We start from the raw sequence: 22643 nt of genomic DNA on the forward strand, positions 1-22643 counted from the left end.
TGTATGTTTCCTTTTCAATAAAATCAGATTGGAACAGTGGATACTCTTCCTGCTCTCCTTCCCTGCAGAGGGGCGTGCGCAGAATCTGTGAGCCCTGTCTCGGAGGAGGTGGGGGGCAGTGCACACATCACCCTGAGGTGTCTGTCCTTGTGTTTAAAGGACGGCTCCGGGGGACTTCCCTGGTGGCGCAGGGGTTAAGAATCCGCCTGCCAATGCAAGGGATGCGGGTTCGAGCCCTGGTCCAGGAAGATCCCACATGCCGCGGAGCTACTAAGCCCGTGCACCACAACTACTGAGCCCGAATGCCACAGTTACTGAAGCCCACACGCCTAGAGCCCATGCTCCGCAACAAGGGAAGCCACCGCAATGAGAAGCCCGCGCACCGCAACGAAGAGTAGCCCCCCCTGCGACTAGATAAAGCCCTCGTGCAGCAATGAAGCCCCAATGCAGCCAAAAATAAATAAAATTAAAAAAAAAAAAAAAAAAGGACAGCCCCGGTGCCACTGTGTGCCACCAACCTTCATGCACCTTTCCTCAGCTCCCACTAAAAGCTAAGCCCCTGAGGACAGGGCCTTTTTGGGTGTTTCCTCCTCACTTTATCCCCACTGGATAACGTATGTCAGGGGGGCTCGATATTTACGGAATAAATGAATGACCTATAACTTACTCAGAAGTCCCACTGGGAGGAGTCCTGGGGAACTGTCAGTCATGAGATGGACCTGGTCCCTGCCCTCAGGGACACAGAGGTGACATCTGGGATCAAGGTGAAACTTCACCCATGTAGCCACCCTAGCATACTCTTAACCGTAAGGCCTAGCGTTAAAAACCTGTGTTGAATTAATACAAGAAGGGGAGGGAATTCCCTGGTGGTCCAGGGGTTAGGACTTAGTGCTTTCACTGTCAAGGGCCCAGGTTCAACCCCTGGTGGGGGAACTAAAATCCTACAAGTCACGTAGCGTGGCCAAAAAATTAAAAAACCAAACAGAAGGGGAGCTTCTACCATGATCTTCGAGAAAACAGGGCAACCAGCCAAATGCTTCCCCTGTGTTGTCTTCCATACAGGACTGCCCCAGACACAGGTTCAGACCCAGCTCTGCCCCTTCTCCTGGCTATCCTCACTGGTAAAGGGGCAGTTCAGAGGCAATGGCCCTTCTAAAAGGGAGAGGAACTTGGCAAAACTTTGAGGATGTACACACCTATGCCAGCAAGTGCCTTCCCGGGCGTCTCCCTTAGAAGTGAACGTGCACAGGTGTCCAAGAGTTGGCAATGTGCAAAGACACCACGTAAGTACCAACAGCAGTTGGAAGGGTAAATCAAGTCTGCTGTTGTACAACAGAACAATAGACAGCAGTGAACAGGAATGAACTAGAACTTTATCCCTATGAATAAACAACAAATAATGGCGAGCAAGTAGCAAAATGATTGGTGGGTACTGGGTGTATACCCTGTGATATTATTACATATTTTGGTCATGCTTACATACTCGTGCATGGGGCCCAAGGCCCTGAGGTAAGGTGGGAGGTGGTGTGCCCACCCAACCATCTGGCAGGGAAGCTCTACTTGGTCCTCACTGCTCCCCTGGCAGAGAATGCGTCCTCCTCCTGCGACCAATGGCCTCCCCTGTCCAGGAACAGTTTGCTGAACTAATTTTTTTTTTCTTTTGGCCGTGCCACACAGTCTGTGGGATCCTGATTCCCGGACCAGAGATTAAACCCAGGCCCCCTGCAGTGGAAGCCCCGAGTCCTAACTACTGAACCGCCAGGGAATTCCTGTCGCTGAACCATTGCTCTGGTTGGATTAGGTCTCGATTTTATTGTTTTCTCGTCAGATTTTTTTTTTTTTTTTCGGTACGCGGGCCTCTCACTGTCGTGGCCTCTCCCGTTGTGGAGCACAGGCTCCGGACGCGCAGGCTCAGCCTGGAAGGATTCACTCAGTGGCTGCCAGGGTGCCCTCTGGGAGGTAAATATGAAAAGGGATACAGCTAACATCTACAAAAGGCATCTCACATTTCTCTCCAAAATCAAGTTTAGCTGTTAAGTCAGCTGCTCCTGCTATGTGGCCAACACTGAGCTGACAGGCATGGGAAGAGGAATCTTTTGCCTCTTAGACTTGTACAAATATTGCTTGAATGTTTATTACTAGAAGCTTAAAAACAAAAGCCACTCCCTTCTGGACTCAGCTGAAGGCTGAGCACCTGGGCCTGACTGATGGTTTTCAGGGGTGACTCCTAGGTCTCAGGACCTTGGGAAGGAAAAGCCAGTGTTTTCTTGTCTTCACCAAGATCACAAGAAACTGAGCCACTAAATGAATGTTTACTAGGTGTCCTGTACAGAAGCCTTCCCCGTCTGCCCACATTCCACCCCTGACTTGCTGGGTGTGGCTCTTTCTTCGCCTGCAATATGGGCACGACACTATCTACCCTCATGGAGTTTCTGTGAGGATTCTAACCATTTAGCTAAAGTACAAGTATTTTGAAAGGGATCAGGCAAGCAGTGCGAGCATGTTAGCTATTATCATAAAACTCTCTTGCTTGCCAACTACAACCTAAACTTCCGTTTCGCCACCTGTAAAGGGGCAAATAGGTGATCCCTCAAAAGATATACATTTATACTTACCAATAAAAAAGGAAGAAACTGACAAAAAGGGTCTGCACTGCAAAGGGAAATCATGGAACGTGGGGCTGCGATGGGACCGAGAGCTTTTTTTTTTGTTTTGAGTAGCACCTGTTCACTAGAACGTTCTGTCCGAAACTTCAACCATTGAGCACCTAACGAAGTTTGGCTACTACACATACCAGAGACAAGAGAAGTGGGGTACAGAGTAGAGAAGGCTGGCAGCCCCAAAGAGAACGCATTTCCTTTCATTTGCTAACTCCAGCACCCCCAAATATCTGCTACCATCTCAGCTCAGATCCCCTCTCTCAGGTGGGCTGCACTATCTCCTGAGATGCTAGAAACCACAGGATAAACACTGTGGACTTCCTGGAGACTTAGGGAGATCTATTCTTATAACACCAACATGGAATATGGGAAAATATGAAATTTGGAGCAAAGAGAATAAAGACATTTCCTGCCCAGGGCTGGCAGCTTCCAGCATCACCCCCCAGATTCCCAAGGGGTCCTTTCGGGATCACTCAATCTCTGCCATCACAGGTACAGGGGTGGAAAAGTTTGAAAAGCTTCAGAGAAGATTCAACGATTTTGTTTTTAATCCATGCAGACCCACCTGCTCCCCCTTGTGACCAAGGCCCCACATTGCAAAGTAAAGGGTGTAATTAGCTCAAATTTTCTAAGACCCTGCAAGACTCATGCAAGGATTCCCTGACTCAAACACTAATAGGGCCCAGAAAGGGGCAGCTCCAAAAATGCAGCCCTGGCTTCACCTAGGGTGGGAGCAGAGGTGACCAGGTGGGTTGGGGGAATTGAGTTCTTCCTCTCAAGAGGAGATCAGTTTTTTTTTCACTGACTGCAACAGGGCTGAATAGGAAAGGAGCTGATTTATTCATTCAAACCAGCCAGAGGATTTACATCGTGGAAAAGCCAAGTGAGGGTAAGGAGACTTGGAACGTGCTGCTGAGTCAAGACAAACCTGGCGCTCCAACGACTGCTCTGACCCGTCCAGCTGTGGGACTTGGGGCATTTTACTTAATGTCACTTAACCGTTATGAGACCATCGCTCACTTTTTTTAAAATTAAATTTGTATTATTTATTTTTGGCTGCGTTGGGTCCTCGTTGCTGTGCATGGGCTTTCTCCAGTCGCAGTGAGCAGGGGCTACTCTTTGCCGCGGTGTGTGGGCTTCTCTTCTTGCGGAGCACGGGCTCTAGAGTGCAGGGGCTTCACTAGTTGCAGCACGTGGGCTCAGTAGTTGCGGCGTGTGGGCTCAGTAGTTGTGGCGCACAGGCTTAGTTGCTCCGAAGCACGTGGAATCTTAGCGGACCAGGGCTCGAACCCCTATCCCCTGCATTGGCAGGCAGATTCTTAACTATCACTCACTTTTACTCCTTTTCCACTATTATTACAAGTGCTATCCCTGAGAACAGCCACTACTTAACTGAATTATTCAACAGACAATAAGAATCAGAAGCTTCTGCATGCTAGAATATGAGCACTCTAACTCTTGCTGCATTGCCCAGGGATGGTGACGGAGGGGAGGATCTTTGTGTCATGTTAAAGCATCCAGGGACATTTCTTCAGGTTTAGGCAATTGATAGGATCGCTCCCTGTCAGAGGAAGAAGTTTCTAATGTGGAAATAAACAAGCAAATCCTAAAGCAAATAACTTTATTTCAATCATTCCTTTTTAAAGAACCAAGGAAACATAGAAAATATAAAAAAAAACATGAACAGCTGCAATTCGGGGGGTAAATGAAGGGCCGATACAGCCCTTAACACGCGACAGCCTCCAGAGCGAGGGTCGGCACGGCGTCGGAGTGGGGCTCCGTGGGAAGGGCAGGCTCCTTTGTCCCAGCTCACGGCCAAGGAGTCAGAATCCCCAGGGGGTGGGACCAGGGAATCTGCCTTTTTAAAACGAGCTTTCCCGCTAATATTCCATTTGCAAGGTCTCACCCTCATACCCAAGAGGACTTGGTGATATTTCCTCTCGTCCAAAATCCAGGCTGGAACTCAACTAATCCTCAACTAAAACTCAAGAATAGCACACCAGATGCCACCTGTTGTTTTTCAGAGTCTCAAACTTTGGAGGAAATACATTCCGCCTGCCATGTTTTATCCTCTCTAAGGGCACCTGTCTGCATTTGGAACTGTGGTTCCACTAGTGTTTCATCAGTCCTAGGCCTTACTCCCCACCTGAAGTCATGCTCCTCTCTGTGTGACATCAGGCGGGGACTAAGGCCAAGAAGATGGCAAGAGGCTCCTAAGCAACAAGGCGTGCTGGTTCCTGGCGGTGGGGACTGGTGACGCCGCGACGAGGAGTCAGAGGGGGCTGTCCGGTGCTGGCCGCGCAGGCCTGGGACGGGAACGGCGACAGCCAGGACCTACGCCCCTTGCTTAGCAGCCACTGGTGCTTAGAAGCAGCACATCTGTATGACCTCACTGCTCACAGGAAATGGTTTGTATTGGTTCAATGACTTCACTTTTCCCTCGCCTGGAGAGGGCCTTCAGGGGGGAAGGGGACAGGGATCACATGTGGGCATGCCGCAGGGCAGCATCACCAGGGCTGCCAAGTCTTGGGTTCACTTGGGGCCAAGGCACTCCACAATCCCGTTCCCCTTCATGCCATCAAAGAAGAAGAAGTTGTTGTGAGGAGGGTCCCTTTGAGACAGGGCCTGGGGAGCAAAACAAGAAGAGGGTTCAGCTCAAGTGCTTTAAAAGGGATAAAATGGAGAAAAGAGAATAAACCCCCAAACTGAAATCTTCTAAAAGCAACGTGGGCAGTGGTTCGCAAGAGACGTTGATTTTGCTCCCCAGGGGCTATCTGGCTATGTTGGGAAACATTTCTGATTGTAATTGTCATGTCCCTTTGCTCTGTCCCTTACCAGCTGTGTGTCCTTGAGCAGATCATTTAGCCTCTCTGACCTTTACTTTCCCCATGTAAAATGAAAATAACAAATGTTTTATCCTAGGGATTAAAAAAGATGCTGTACCTCAAATATCTAAAACAATGCCTAACATGGAGAAGCACCGCTTGGCTAACGGCAGTAATAATTATTTATGACTATTCAACTGAGAAAGGCACTGATTCATTCCAACACGTCTGAGGCTGCAGCCTCCATCACCTAGGGGGACACTCACTGATGCAGAAGCGGTGCTTCCACGAGAAGGCAGTGCTGCCTGCCCTCCACAGGACAGGACAGGGCTGGGGTCCAGAGGGCCTGGGACATACCAGTCAGCCATGAAAATGATGATTATCTCGTGGGGTTAACAGAAGTTCACAGCACTGTTAGAGATGCAGTTAAGAGTCCCTGAAATTACATGCTGAATCATGTGTGTACCTGTGTGTACTGGGAAAGGTCCATAGGCGATAGTGGACATTTTCAACGCAAGAAGGGTTACTGTTTAAAGAGGAAGGCATCACCTACGCAGACTGCTAGGCAGGGTGTCAAGGTTTCCGGGAGCACCATGCTGTCATCCCTAAGGCAGGACCTCCTTTACAAGGTTGGGAGTGTGCTCTAAACATCCCGAACCTCTCCTCCTTAGACTGAGTGCCAATCCCAACCCACTTTCTCATCTGTAAAATGGAAACAATTATACCTATTCCAAGTGGTTATTCCGGAAATAACCATTCTTCTGAGGAAAATGTATTGAGCATCTACTCTGTGTCAGGTATTGTGCTAGATATTAAGGATTCTGAAGTCCCTCCCTGCCTGGGGCTTGGATCAGAGGTTTGCTTCTCTGGGCTGGCATATGAAATGGCAAATAAATGGCCCCTGCCTGCTAGGGCCCCTGGTGAGTAGGAAATGCGATCAAGCTTGTAACGTGTCGGGCATGTAGTAAATTCTCAATAACTGGGAGCTGCTATGACTAACGGGGGCCAGAGGTCCTTTCCCAATAGCTGAGGCCCCAAGCACTCAGCCAGGGGGAAGGGCCCAAGAGCCCACAGGTGGATCTTAGGCCCGAGAACCCGAGTTCCAGGAGATGCTACAAGGCGTTTTCACGTGGAGCCTGATAAGGCTGCTGCTGTCACTCTCACCTCTAGTACTCTAGGTGGGGAGACCGACCACGGACAGTGGGGAGAGAAAAGGAGGATGATTAAACCCAAGGAAGCGGGACATGACAGAGGACATGGATCATGGATAGAACATGTGGTGTCTGGAATGATGCAAGGAAGGAGGGAAACAAAGATGATTCCAAGGAAACAGACTTATACATTTGCCCCCCCATCTTCCAATGTTTACTTTTTACGGGTGGTCAGATGGTCCCACCAGGGAAAAGGGGGAGGTCCACGGCCCTCAGATTGCAGGCCTTTACCGCCAGCTGGCCAAAGCTGAAAGGGTGTTAAGTAAGGGGGAGTGGTGGGGACAAGACAGCAGGGCATGGGGTGAACATGGGGCAAAAGGTAAAGTGCTTCCCAAGCAAGACGGGGGTAGGAGGAGATTCCAAACACACCCAGCAACCAAGAATGCAGAGTACTCTGGCTATCTGGGATAAACAGAAACAAGATGCTGGGCAACAGCTGTCCCCTGCAGGCAGGAAGGAGGGGGCTGCACTAGAGGTTAGGACTGGGATGCAGAGAAGCCCCTGCACACAATGGGGTCAGGGCCACCTGCCTGACCCACAATCTCCATCCCACATGAAAAACTCAGGGAGCAGCTTCTCAATGGGAGGTATGGAGGTGAGGCTAAGGGTGCAAGGATGGTGGCCTCGGGTCCACACAGAGCCCTGCCGGACGGGAGGGCCTTTAGGAAGGGCACCTGAGGCCTGATGGCAGAGCACAGGCTCAGAAACCACATGGCAGGAGCTCGAGTCCTGGCTTCGCCGCTTCTCTGCACCTCAGTGCCTTCTTCATACAGGAGGGATCACCAGCTCCTACCTCTTGGGTTGTTGTAAGGATCAAATGAGTCTACCCACGTAGGGAACATGGTCTCTGTGCAGTAGGTACGTATGAGCTTTCAATAAATATCTACTATTGTTGTCGTCACTGTAGGCTACAAAAAATATATTATGTTCCCATTCCCCCCCTTATTTTTCACTGTACTCTTTCCTGCCAAGACTCTATAGGCAGCCTCAGAATCCTTCTCAACACAGTCCTCTGGGCAGCCAACTTCTCAGACTGGGGACACAGCTGAACTTTTTTATCAGTCTGGGTTAAGCAGAAGGCATGAGTGAGAAAGCAGGCACAGCATCCCATGCTTCTCCTCTTCTCCACTGTACCTCCTCGGTGCTCACCCCTACTGCCTATGACTTAGAAAGTTAGATTTAGGGAAACAACTGATCCACAGAGAAGGATCAGGAAAGAAGAGAGAAAAAAAAGGCCTTGAGAGGATGGTGGGACCATCAAATTGAGTCAAATGTTTCCAGAGCAGGACAAAGTAGTGAGAGCTGGTCTCCAAATCGTCCTCCTAAGCTCAAACCTGACATGTAAATGGACGTGGAGAATTATTTGACCAGGCACGACTCTGCCCCATGAAAGAAAAGGACACCCCATCACTGCAAGTCCACTAAAGCAGTTAAGAACCTGCAAAAGGCAAATTCAATATCTTTGGGCAAAGATCAAAAGTCCCCAAAGAAAGTAAAATACATTTGGGGGTATGCTATAGTTCTGGCAACTCAAACGTTCCAGAAGAGACTCAAAAGGCTGTGCTAGTTACTTGGTTACCCCATGACCCTACATGAAATGCTTCCCTTCTGAGAGGGACAACGACACCTGCCTAATGTGGGCACAGGTCACCCTGGATAGAGCCTTGGGGGCTCCTGGCACACTGCACAGGCTCCACTGGTACTGATCTCCCCCTGCTCTATACACGCCTATGGTGTGTGCAGTAACAAGAGGGTGCTTTGACACCATGGCCATGTGTGGAGGGAAACCGTGAGGCAGAGGTGGAGAAGCACGGGTCATGGAATCCCTTCTCTGGGCCTCGGTGTCACCCCTTAAATGGGGGTCAGGACAGTGCCCATTTCATAGAGCTGCAAAGGCAGAATACCTGACAAATATCATAAGTGCCAGATGACTGGCTGGTATAGTCAGGGGACGGTGGGCAGCACCTCACGGGCTCTTTGTCCAGCTCTGAGTAGGCAGGCACTCAAAGATCATTTGCCGCAGGCCCACCTAGATGGGCTGGAGAGAAGAGGATGGGGTGGAAAAAGGAAGGAAGGAAGAGAATGTGGAGGGCAGGAGACAGGGTGAGTGGAGTCAGAGAAACCAGGCAGCTCTCTAAGACAGTCCTGGGTTCTCTCTGTTGGCACATCCAAGGTCATGGTGCGGAGGGTCAGCGATTTTCTATGCCACAGTGACTTTTTACCTTCACAATTTCCTGGGCCAGGATCCCTCCAACCACTGCACACACTGGGGCCATCTCAGAGAAGCAGTACCTAAAAGAGAAGACAAATGAAATGGCACACTGAGGAACAGGGAGGCTGGTAAGGACATCTGGAAAAGGTCAGTAGTAGGTTCACCTGAATGAAAACATCTCCTACCGGGAGGAGTCAATTCAGACAGCAATGCGAATGCTGGCAACTAGGTGTGAAAATTAAATCTGATCCAGGTTAGTAGGTGGCTGGGAACGACCTCTGAACCTTGGCAGGCAAGAATTGTTTCACAACTTTTTTTTTTTTTTTTTAAGTTAAAGGAAAGGCTATATCTGTGCGTCCTAAAAATAAAGTCCTACAAATATCAGATGTTTCAGTGCCCTGGTCACATTCTCGCAATTCTCTCCTGACCCACATGGGCAGTGGGTTCTATATGCTCTTCCCAGACAGATGTCAGGAGCAGGCCTGTGTTAACATGCAGAAGGCACAGGAAAGTTGGGGCCCGAGATTAAAGCACGGGAGCAGAAAAGAGCCTTCACTACCCACATAGCTACCCACCCTTCTGGGCCAGGATGGGTATCCAGAGGAGAAATTTTAGCTAATATTGTCACCTGCCCCAATTACCCATCCTGGACAGCCAAACGCCTTCTCCCCCCACCTCCCCAGAGGAAGCATGCCTCGCCAGTTCCCATCCCTGAACACAAAGGGGTTTTTTAAATGAGCAAATTGAGGTGCAGGCAAGTTAAGAGGAAAGCTTCCCTATGGAACCCTACCACGAGGAGACCACCTCCCGTCTTCTTGGTTTGGTACACACCCTTCTAGACATTTTTAAAAGGGCACATATCTAAACATACATAATTTAAAACCCAAGTCATAGCCGCTGTTACTCATTGTGCCCTGTAACCTACACATATCTAAACATACATAATTTAAAACCCAGGTCATAGCCGCTGTTACTCATTGTGCCCTGTAACCTACTGATGGATATTTAAGCGGTTCAACATTGTGACCATACATCTTGGCAGTGGTGTCCAAACAATTCCTTATGGCAAATTCCAAAATACAGAATTGTTGAGTCCTGACACATTGTGCCAAAATGCCCTCCAGAAAGGCTATACCCATTCAGCTCACATCAACTGTGCTTGGGGATGCCCATCTCCTCACCCCCTGGCCGGGCCCAGCACTCCCATCTGTCCATCCACAGAGGCAGCTCTTCCTCCCGTGTACCAAGGTCCACTGCAGAACTATAAAATACACAGAGAACTATGCCAAAGCGAAACTAGTCACCATAATTCTACTACTCAAAGACAGTCAAATGTGGGAATATCTTTCCTTTAAAAAAAAACTCACAGGGCTTCCCTGGTGGCGCAGTGGTTGAGAGTCTGCCTGCTGATGCAGGGGACACGGGTTCATGCCCCGGTCCGGGAAGATCCCACATGCCGCGGAGCGGCTGGGCCTGTGGGCCGTGGCCGCTGGGCCTGCGCGTCCGGAGCCTGTGCTCCGCAACGGGAGAGGCCACAGCAGTGAGAGGCCCATGTACCGAAAAAAGAAAAAAAAAAAAAAAATTCACCTACATTCTATGTGATCGTACTGTACAAATTTAACACTCTGCTTTTTAAAAATCATCTTAACAAAATGCCAGCAAACCAAACCAGCAACATATAGACACATGATCACTTCAACAGACACAGAAAAAGCATGAGACACAATCCAGCACCTCTTCAAGATAAAAACACTCAACAAACTGGGAAGAGAAGGAAATTTCTTTAAACTGATAAAGGGCGTCTACGAAAAATCCACAGCTAACATCTTACTTAATGGCAAAAGACTGAAAGATCAGGAACAAAACAAGGATGTCTGCTATCACCACTTCTATTCAACATTGTGCTGGAGATTCTAGCCAGGGCATTTAAGGAAGGAAGGAAAAAGAAATAAAGGGCATCCAGACTGGAAAGAAGAAGTAATATATATATTCATAGATGACATGATCTGGTATACAGAAAATTCTAAGGAAACCACAGAAAAATTATTTGAACTATTAAATTCAGCAAGGCTGCAGAAGATAAGATTAACATACAAAAATCAATCTATTTCTATACATGAGCAATGAACATCCTTAAAATGAAATTAAGAATTTGATTTACAATAGCATCCAACAGAATAAAATATTTCAGAATAAATTTAACAATAAATGTGTAAAACTTATACTCTGAAGACTATAAAACATTGTTGAAAGAAATAAAAGACCTAAATAAATGGAAAGATATCCCCAGGCTTATGGATCAGAAGACTTAATATTGTTAAGATGGCAATACTCTCCAAATGTTACTGGGACAACTGGGTCTCTAAAGGCAAAAGAATTAATGTGGACCCCTACTTCACATCATGTACAAAGGTTAATTCAAAAATGGATCACACACACACACACACAAAAATGGATCACAGACCTATATGCAAAAGCTAAAACTGTAAAACTCTTCAGATGGGAACATACATGTAAAAATGGGGGGAAAAAAGATAAATTATATTTCATAAAATTTAAACATTTCTACTTCAAAGGATACTATCAGGAAAGTGAACAGACAATCCACAGAATGGGAGAAAATTTTTACAAATCATGTATCTGACAAAAGGACTTGTATCCAGGGACCCCTTACAATTTAACAATAAAAAGATAACCCAATTTAAGAATGGGCAAATGATCTAAATAGACATTTCTCTAAAAACATACACAAATGGCCAGTAGGCACATGAAAAGATGCTCTACATCATTAGTCATTAGGGAAATGCAAATCAAAACCACAGTGAGATGCAACTTATTACCCACTAACACTGAAACAGACAGACAATAACACTTGTCGGCAAGGATGTGGAGAAACTGGAATCTGGATAAAGTGCTGGTGGGATAGTAAAGTGGTGTGCCCACTGTGAAAGAGAGTTCAAATTGTTAAACAGTTACCATATGAGCCATCAATTCCACCCTTTGGTATACATATCCAAGAGAAATGAAAACTTATGTTCACATAAAAACACATGAATGTTTATAGTGGCTTTACTCATAATTGCCAAAAACTGGGGACAACCCAAATGTCCTTCATCTGGTGCATCAACTGTGGTACATCCATACAGTGGACTACTACTCGCGATAAGAAGAAATGAGCTATCGATTCGCACAACGTGGATGAATCTCAAAGGTATTAGGCTAAGGGAAAGATGCCAGACTTGAAAAGACTACACATGCTGTATGATTCTATTGAAAAAGGTAGAACTACAGGGACAGAGAACAGGTCAGTGGTTGCAGGTAGGGAAGGGACTGATTACTCCAAGGCAGCATGAGGGAATTTGGCAGAGAGAGAGAGAGAGAGAGAGAGAGAGAGAGAGAGAGTGTGTGTGTGTGTGTGTGTGTGTGTGTGTGTGAAAACTTTCCTGTATCTTGTTTGTAGTGGTAGTTACGCAACTCTGTGTCTTCATAAAATTTTATGGAACTTTAAAACAAATAACTCACAGAACTGCATAACAAAAAAGAATAAATTTGACTGTATGTAAATTAAAAAAATAAAACCAAAACACCATGAGGAAACAAGAACAAATTTCACTGTATAAGTCTAAATAATAAAAACTAAACAAGACAAAAACAAGCATCATCTCAAGACATAATCAGACAAGTTCAGAATATGGGATATTCTACAAATATAACTGGCCTGGACTCCTAAAAAAAAAAAAAAAAAAGGCGGTAAACTGTTCTAGATCAGGAGTTGGAAAACTTTCTTTGTAAAGAACCAGACATTAACATTCTGCTTTAAAGCCAAATAATTTTTTGGCTTTATAGGCCATATGGTCTCTGTTTAAACTCTTTGTAAAAACTCTACAAAAGCTGTCACAAATAATACACAAATGAGGTGTGGAATAAAACTTTATTTACAAAAGCAGGTGGCAAGCCACAGTTTGCCAACTCCCGGATTAAAAGAAGCACAGAACCAAATGCAACAGGTGAACTCTGATGCATTCTTAAGCATCATGTCATCATTCTGCCCCCTCCCCAAAATGAAAAAACAAAATATTAACAACTGAATCTAACTGAGTGGTATATAGATGTTTACTACTGTTCACTATTCTTTCCGTTTTTCTGTATGCTTGACATTTTTCATATCATTTTTAATCTGTGTATTTGCATTTGCTCTGTAATATTAACTCTCTAATGCCTTTCCAATTTCTCTTTCTTATAAATATGATAATGAATATCTTCTGTACATAAGTATTTGCTCACATTATTTCTTTCGGGTATAGTCTCATTATCAAGGAGCAGAATTACTGGGCTAAAGAGGGAACACTTAAATGACTCTCGATACTTATTTCCAAACTGCCTCCTTAAAAGGTTAAGAAGGGACCTTTTCCCACCATGCTTACTAACAATGAGTATGTTTTTTTTAATCTACAAAGGATTTTTTTGATTTTACATATTCTCTGATAGAAAATATATAAGAAAATATGATAACAAATTCAGTGATTTTCTCTGGTTAATGGAATTATGAGTAATTTTCATTTTCCTCTTTTTAAATTGTTTTTTATAACTTTTATAAAATTTTTAAAGGTTACTTTCCATTCAGTTATTACAAAATATTAGCTATACATGGTGCAGCCAAAAAAAATAAATAAATACTGGCTATATTCCCCGTGTTGTACAATACATCCTGGAGCCTGTCTCATACCCAATAGTCTGTGCCTCCACTCCTCCTCATTTTCATCTTTGAATTTATTCCACACGATCTGATTTTTCCATAATATATATATATATTATCTCTGAAACTTAAAAACCAGTAAGTTCACAAAAGGACAAATATTGTATAATTCCACTTATACAAGATACGTAGAACAATCAAATTCATAGAGACAGAAAGTAGAATAGAGGTTACCAGGGGCTGGGACAGCACAATGGGAAGTTAGTGTTTGACAGGGACAGAGTTTCAGTCTGGGATGATGAAAAAGTACTGGAGATGGATAATAGTGACAGGCACACAACAATGTGAATGTACTTAATGCCACTGGCCTGTCCCTTTACGAATGGTTAAAATGGCATAATTTATGTTGTGTGTATTTCACCACAATAAAAAAAATTTTTAAAAACGGTAAAAGTTATATTACACGTACAAATTATGAATGTTCATCATAAGTGTTTATAATAGTGAAAAACTATAAATAACTCACATAGCCACCAATAAGGTAATGGCTAAATAAATAACCATACGGCAGACAATGAAACATCAGGCAGCACAAGTGAAGTTATGGATCTGTATTTGTGACACAAACAAGCCCATGATATGCTGGAAAAAGAAGGCTATCACATGAAAAGTACAATCTCATCTTGATATTTAAAAAGAGAAAAAACCTGAATAAATACACATACTGATGTCTGTGAGGCTAAACCCCCAAATTAAACCCCAAGTTAGCAGTGGCCACTTCTCACTGGGAGGACTATGGATGATCCTTTTCTTCCCTTTTATATTTGCTGGCAATGGGCATCTGTTACTTTCATAATCAGAAAAGCAATAAAGCTCTCTGAAAAGAGAATAAATAACATAACATGAAGGGACAGGACAAGCAGATCACAGACAGATGAGGGAAATGGAGACTTGGGCACAGCTTTCCCTACTCAAGTAAGCACACCCTGCTCGGAGCTGGCAGTGGGTAATTTGTGAGGGTAGCTCAGCTGCCAGACGGCGGCTCATTTCCTTGCCGCATCCCTATCCCATCTCCACCAGCCTCATCTCCACCAGCCACAGACGGACTTCGAGAGGCCGTCAACCACCTCTTACTTAAAAGGCAATAGAGAGGGAGCGCCTGAGCACACGAGGCGTAGTCACGGGAAAGTGGTTTCTGCAAAGGGGTAGGGGGGACACACTTTGGAGAGGAAACTAGTCGGCAGCTAGTCCGGCTGTTAGCAGTTAGGCTGTGGCTTTCTCCCTCTGGGAAGCGGGGCCTCTGCCACTGGCTGGCGATGCAGAGGCAGGCCGTTCGTCACTCTAAACACCCAAATCAGTCACTCGGCGGCACGCTCAGGCCCGGCACGCGGCACTGGGTGTGCTCGGTGGCCCTGCGGCCTGGCTACGTCTACTGAATCTGGAGCCCTGCAGAGCCTGCCCGCCTCCTGCCACGAAGGGCAGAGCAGGCACCACTTGCTCCTCCACTAAGAGAAGTGTGCCTGCTGTTAGCCCGAAACAGGGACCCCATCCCAGCCTGCAGTGTCATCAGCCCCAACCTCCCAGTGCTAATTTACAAAAGCACCTTGTAGACAGCTGCCTCTTTCTGGCTGAGGGCCCGGCAGGGGATTCAAAGCCCACTGCCGGTCTTAAATCGGCTGAGGTTTGCTAGTGTCTAAGTGAGGATCCCAGCCACGAGTGAAGAAGGAAAGGATGAGGGAACGAAGGGACTCCGATTCACTTTATTGCTGAAAAGGAACCAAGGTACTGTGCTGTTACCAGCGATTAGCAGTGTGGTGAGATCTTGGTTGGCTACTTACTAAAACCTTGGACAAGTGACTATCTTTCTGAGTCTCAGTTTCTTCATTTAACTGAGAAGAAAATAATAATACACACTTCGAGGATTATTGTAACAATTAAACATGGCCGTGTTGGTAAAGCACAGAAAGTCTTCAATACGTGGTGCTGTTGTTATTAGCTGTATAACCTCATAGTCACTGAACTTCTCTGAGCTCTAAATTAACTTTTCTTCTCCTATAAAATGGGCTGTTGTCAAGAGAGAGCATGTACAGAAAACAACTACCACAATGCCTGGTATTATAACAGCTGCTCAGTAAATTCTAGCCATCATTATTACTGTACAAGCTGGAGCACAGCAAAGCAGTTTAGGGAGTCCCCCAAATACACCGAAAGAGAGTGAGAGTAATGAGATGACCCCAGAACTCCTTGGAAGGGGTTCCTGACCCAGTCTCCCTTTGGACCGATCCAATCAAATCCTAAACCTGACTGTGTATAAGAGCAAAAGACTGGTCGCCTAAGGTGAAAGCATCCCAGCACCTAAGGGCGAGGACACTGGGACAGGGATGCCTTTGCTGCTGAGGGCATAAACTGATAGGTCATCAGTGGAGGGCAATGGGGCAATATCTACCAAATGATAAACCCATTCTTCTGACCCCGCCACTCCATTTGTCGTGCAGTTATACCTGCACACATACAAGGTCACCTCGATTTTTCATATGCTGCTGTTATACCAACAGAAGGACAGAGGGCCACAGGAGGTGGCAGAATGTGGCAAAGGAGGCTCTCCTCAGGGCTTTCGGTCTTAATAAAGCATCTCCCCAAATTAAGGCGAATACTGAAAACAGACATTTATCAATCTAGGCTGAACTGTGATAAGTACTGAGACCAACCTGACAAAGTCTTCAGGAAGCAGGTCAGGATTAACACCCAGGGAGTCAAGCACATCGTTTCGAATCTGGAGCAACAACTCAGAATCTTCCCCGAAGGTATCAGAATTAGGATCTCTTCCTTTATCTGTGCGGAACTTCAGGAGCACTGGGAAAGGAAGAAGACAGGTTAAAAAGCAAGTCTTTTCACAACCTACAGACTGGGAGAAAATATTTGCAAATAATGTGACCAAAAATGGCTTAATTTCTAAAATATACAAACAGCTCATACAACTCAACAACGAAAAAACAAACAACCCAATCGAAAAATGGGCAGAAGACCTAAATAGACATTTCTCCAGAGAAGACATACAGATGGCCAACAGGCTCATGAAAATAGCTAATTACTGGGGAAATGCAAATCAAAACTACAATGAGGTTCATGAAAATCGCTAATTACTGGGGAAATGCAAATCAAAACTACAATGAGGTACCACCTCACACAGGTCAGAATGGCCATCATAAAGAAAATCTACAGGGCCTCCCTGGTGGCGCAGTGGTTGAGAGTCTGCCTGCCGATGCAGGGGACACGGGTTCGTGCCCCGGTCCGGGAAGATCCCATATGCCGCAGAGCGGCTAGGCCCGTGTGCCACGGCCGCTGAGCCTGCGCGTCCGGAGCCTGTGCTCCGCAACGGGAGAGGCCACAACAGTGAGAGGCCCGTGTACCGAAAAAAAAAAAAAATCTACAAATAACAAATGCTGAAGAGAGTGTGGAGAAAAGGGAATCCTCCTACACTGTTGGTGGGAATGTAAACTGGTGCAGCCATTATGGAGAACAGTGTGAAGCTTCCTCAAAAAACTAAAAACAGGGCTTCCCTGGTGGCGCAGTGGTAATGAAATAGGTGGTGCAGTGGTTAAGAATCCGCCTGCTGATGTGGGGGACACAGGTTTGAGCCCTGGTCCAGGAAGATCCCGCATGCTGCGGAGCAACTAAGCCTGTGTGCCACAACTACTGAGCCCACACGCCACAACTACAGGTGTTTGGGGGAGGGAAGGATTGGGAGTTTGGGATTAATAGATGCCAACTCTTATATACAGGATGGATAAACAACAAGGTCCTACTGTATAGCACAAGAGAACTATATTCAATACCCTGTGATAAACCATAATGGAAAAGAATATGAAAAAGAATGTCTATATATGTATAAATGAATCACTTTGCTGTACAGCAGAAATTAAGACTTTTTTTTTTGCATCACATCTCTATTGGTGAATTCTCTTTTAAAGACTAGAACCATCTGCAAAAACAATATCAAGACAGCAACTAAACACAGACTAGTGGAAAGTATTAGAATTGAAGCTGACATAAATTAGCAATGATTATGGTATTATCATTTTATTTATTTAAAAAAATTTTTTAACATCTTTATTGGAGTATAATTGCTTTACATTGTTGTGTTAGTTTCTGCTGTGTAACAAAGTGAATCAGCTATATGTATACATGTACCCCCATGTCCCCTCCCTCTAACCCTCCCTATCCCACCCCTCTAGGTGGTCACAAAGCACCGAGCTGATCTCCCTGTGGGATACAGCCGCTTCCCACTAGCCATCTATTTTACATTTGGTAGTGTATATATGTCAATGCTACTCTCTCACTTGGTCCCAGCTTACCCTTCCCCCTTCCTGTGTCCTCAAGTACATTCTCTACGTCTGTGTCTTTATTCCTGCCCTGCTCCTAGGTTCATCAGAACCATTTCTTTTTTTTTTTAGTTTCCATATATATGTAACACAACATTTTAAATCAACTATACTTCATTCAATAAAATAAATTTTTTAAAAAGCAAGCCTTTTCATAATAAATAAATCTTTATAGATGTTGATAATTAAACACATTATTTTCATTCTACAGGAAGTAGTACATTAATTAAAATGTGGGGGCTTCCCTGGTGGCTCAGTGGTTAAGAATCCACCTGCCAACACAGGGGACACGGGTTCAAGCCCTGGTCCAGGAAGATCCCACATGCCGCGGAGCAACTAAGCCCATGCGCCACAACTACTGAGCCTGCGCTCTAGAGCCTGCGAGACACAACTACTGAGCCCACGTGACACAACTACTGAAGGCCGTGTGCCTAGAGCCCCTGCTCCGCAACAAGAGAAGCCACCGCAATGAGAAGCCCAGGCACTGCAACGAAGAGTAGCCCCCGCTTGCCGCAACTAGAGAAAGCCCACTTGCAACAACAAAGACCCAATGCAGCCAAAAATAAATAAATAAATAAATAAATAAATATATATATATATATATATATATATAAATATAAATGTGGGCCAAGTGAAAGGTAATACTTTTCATTTATTCAACAAATATAGTCAGAAAGGTAATCAAATATTGCAAAAATGACTAAAATTACTGTGATGAGTGCCATGACAGTACAACAGAGGATGTGACATCCTCTATAGGGTGCTGTCAAGTAAAGGTTCCCTGAGGAAGCAACATGAGCGAAGTATGTGTCGGCCTGGGAAGAAGGGTAGGGGCAACTTCCAGCAGAGGGAAAAGGCCCTATTATGACCCAGAAGAGAGGTCAGGTGGAGGAGGCATGCATTCTAGGCATCAGTTCAAAGGATGAACTGCTTCAGCCAGAAAGGCCAGCCAAGTGCTCAGACTCATCAGACAGGCAGATCATTACAAACAAAACCTCCCTTACTTAGTACAACCATAATGTCAACCTCCAGAAACGGACAGTTTTGTTTTGGATGTGAACCAGAGGAAAGGTTCAGATGATGGCAGCAAATCAGCAGTACAGTATAACAAGACCCCAACAAGGCTTGAAATTGTAGCGCAAACGAAGAGACACAGGCAGGAGCAGAAGACCGATCAAAATACAAGCAGCTTCTACTGCCACAACACCTCGTCTGGATGTCCACTGCAGGCTGGCTGGGTGGCATTCTTGTTCCCCACATGCTCCCCAAGGCAGGCGGACAGTCAGCCTGGAGCCTCGTCTCTAGGGCAGTCCTCCTCCCACACCACACAGGCTGTTTCAGAGCAGAGGTAGAGATGGGTGGATCCCCGGGTGCCCTGGGATAGCCCCTCACACTCACAGTTCACAAACTGCTTCCATTTAAGTTTCATCAGCATTTGCTGACTGAAAAAGTGAACTTATCCAGCAAGTTACACTCCCTCTCAGTACAAGGGGCTCTTCCCTAAAAGATAAGGTGGCCTGAAAACTCAGGCAATTGTTGCGAGGCTCTTTAAAAACGCAAGTATTTGGAACTTGCCCCAGACTAAGGAATCACTGTCCTTCTCTTTGTTTTCTTAAGACTCACAAACAGTTTTGGTGATGAGCAGTGCGGTGAGAACCGCCCTCCAAGAAGCAGTAGGAATTCATTCATTCACCAGTACGAGCGAGCATTCAGTGTGCGCGGCTGACCTACGTGCCAAAGGTCCGATGGTGAGCAAGGGAGTCTTGGTCTCTGCAGTCTGAAAGCGATGGCGGGGGAGGATGGGGAATTTAGGGGTCAAGACAGATGGCTCCACTGAAGCCTGAGAGAAGTTCATAAATGGGCTACACAGTGTTCTGAGAAGATCCCAAAACATGGAGGCCCAGGTAAAAGAAGACGCAACCTGCTTCTGGGCTATGCTTTTCTCAGTGCCGGCGTCCGAGGAAGATCGCTTGTCATGTCCCCAGCGTAGGGCTCTGCACATCAGAGGTTTTCTGTTCTTTATCTTAAAAAGGTTCCAGAACACCTGTTTTGAATACTGTTTGCTGTCTGGGAATGTTACTCTCCTCTCGTCTTCAAGAACACAGCTTCTACAACCCTCAATTCTACCTGACCACTTGGCAGACAACTCAAAAGTCGATGACAAATTGGATGCTGGCTAACACAGACCTGCCATCACCTAAGCTCAACTTCTAACTTTGCAGATGTGTCACTGGGATTCCAATTTGGAGTAAACAAATGCAATCAAGCAAGCATTTGGGGACAGGGTGGAGAAAAGACTGCAGAAGTGGCAGGTCATCACTGTTTACACCAAGCCTCTTTTCCAACAATGTCTGGTGAAGACAAAGGAACGTGGAAATCTGCTAGTCCAGTCAAAAGAGGATACTCCGAGCGGACTGTATCGAATGTCAGCGCTAATTCTGTCAATCACTCTTGAGAAGATGGACCCAGAATGTGCATCAGTGTTGCCTGAGCAGATGACGGAGGCAGTGCCAAGGGCAGGCCGCTTGTAATGCACAATCTGAGGGCCAGTGGCAAGCACGTGGGAACGGAATGAGGCTGCTGGACAGCAGCAGGAGTCCCGCCCTAGCTGCCTCCTGTGCACTCCTCTTATTTCTGTGTCACTGGGACAGAAGCACCAACTGTCACAAGGGACAGAGGATCATTTTTTCAGCCTTCACCACAAAACTTTTCATCTTTTGGTTATGAAACACAGCTCTTGAAGCATACTCAAACAATTATAACAACTGCAAAACAAACAGTGCCTACTCTATGCCGGGCACCATTCTAAACCTTTTACATCCACGATAACCCAGGGAGGTAGGTAGGTCCGAACGCTCTTCCTACTTTACAGGTGAGGAAACTGAAGTTCGAGATTGAGCGGCTTGATCAATGGGACCGCCAACGAGTGGTGGCATAGAAATGCTAATGCTGGCATTCCGAATCTGTGCTTCTCGATCCAGGAGAAAGCCAGGACCATCAGGAAGGCAACCCAAGGATTCCAAGTGGTCTGGCTCTTTGCCCCCCACCTCAGGAAGACTCCTATTCAAAAACATTTCTGTGAGATGCATTTTCCTGACGGGGCCCTGCCCTCTCTTAACTGGTCCTTTTTAAATAAATAAATAAATAAATAAATAAATGAATGAATAAATAAATAAATTTATTTATGGCTGAGTTGGGTCTTTGTTGCCGCACACAGGTTTTCTCTAGTTGTGGCGAGCGGGCTTCTCATTGTGGTGGCTTCTCTTGTTGCGGAGCACGATCTCTAAGCACGTGGGCTCAGTAGTTGTGGCTTGCGGGCTCTAGAGCGCAGGCTCAGTAGTTGTGGCACACGGGCTTAGTTGCTCCGTGGCATGTGGGATCTTCCCAGACCAGGGCGCGAACCTGTGTCTCCTGCATTGGCAGGCAGATTCTTAACCACTGCGCCAGCAGGGAAGCCCCTAGTCCATTACTTTTAAGTTACTAGTTCAGTGGGTGAGAAGTGGACGTGGAAGCCGTACGAAACCTTGCCCATCAATCTTCAGAGGGTAAGACCAGTTTCATCTCAGAAAGAAATAAGATGGCACTCAGAGGAGGAGCAGAGGCAGCCAGCAGCTGGCCCGACTGTTTCTCTGGGCCCCTTGCCTGTTCCTGGTGCAGGCCGCCTGGACGTGGGCCGGCAGCCTGGCACCATCCAGATACCTTGCTGACCACATCTGAAGACCGCTCAGGGCCTCCGGGAAGGGGGCCAGTCAGTCCGGCCACTTATTTGCAGCAAAGCAAACAGAGGCTGTATTTTGCGCTCTTTTCCTAATGTCAGCACTCCAGTTAGCAGGGGTGGAGGGGGTGTGGGAAGAAGCCCAGTGTTCTAGACGGGCAGCAGCCTCAGAACTGACCCTAGCCCCGGACGAGTTCCCGCTTATTAAATTCTCCTCTTTGTTCTGCTGTCTGCCCTCCCAAATAGCCAGACACACACATAGCACTGTTGACTCTGCATTTCTGAAGAGCACCTCCCCACCAGTTTCCAAATTATGAAACTACTCCATGAAGATGAAATACTGTCAGGGATGCCAAAAGATGACTCACTGAGACATGTTAAAACACTGCACAAAATAAGAGTTCCAAACTTGATTAACTTCATCTGCACCTTTTAATTAACTCAGGTTGCAGAAGTCCAGGGGGGATGACATTCACCGCTATGGATGATAGGCTGGGGTCTCTGCTATAGTTCAGGACTTGCCCACGTAACAGAGAAGACAAACTTTGAAAAGGGGAAACCAAGCACCTTTTCATGGATTAGAAGAAAAACTGCATATGCGTGAATAAACTACTACTTTTGCAAAAAGAAATTAACTCAAATTCAAATTTAATCTGAATCAGAATACCAGATTAGTGTTATAACAGGAATTTGGGGAGCAATGTTACTAATCACTCTATTTCTTTCTAAACATTTCTTATTGCATTTAAATGGCATGATTATATTTAGCATAATCACTAAGGCCATCCAAAGACTCCAGTATTTTTATAGGGAAAAAATGAAATCAATGTTGCAAACTAGCTCCAACCCAATTGCTGTTTCCCAAAACAGTTCAACTGAGACAAAGTCAAATCTATAGAAAATTGCCTGGCTGATGCCTAAAGCTGTTCTGTGCCAGACACC

At 45.9% G+C, this 22643-nt stretch overlaps 1 protein-coding gene across 1 annotated transcript in view; it reads right to left on the reverse strand.

Moving 5' to 3' along the window:
- Positions 1-4275: 4275 nt before the first annotated feature.
- The window catches only part of SAE1 (SUMO1 activating enzyme subunit 1), a 73218-nt gene continuing 54850 nt past the window's right edge, over positions 4276-22643 (reverse strand). Inside the window, exons 7-9 of the mRNA XM_024768832.1 lie at positions 16313-16457; positions 8919-8988; positions 4276-5285 (exon numbers count right to left, since the gene is read on the reverse strand). Of these exons, the coding sequence (XP_024624600.1) occupies positions 5193-5285; positions 8919-8988; positions 16313-16457 (308 nt within the window). The 3' untranslated portion in view covers positions 4276-5192. The remainder of the gene's footprint in view (positions 5286-8918; positions 8989-16312; positions 16458-22643) is intronic.

This window comes from Neophocaena asiaeorientalis, unplaced genomic scaffold, assembly GCF_003031525.2.
Source record: "Neophocaena asiaeorientalis asiaeorientalis breed wild unplaced genomic scaffold, Neophocaena_asiaeorientalis_V1.1 scaffold629, whole genome shotgun sequence".
In the NCBI taxonomy this organism is placed as follows: Eukaryota; Metazoa; Chordata; class Mammalia; order Artiodactyla; family Phocoenidae; genus Neophocaena; species Neophocaena asiaeorientalis.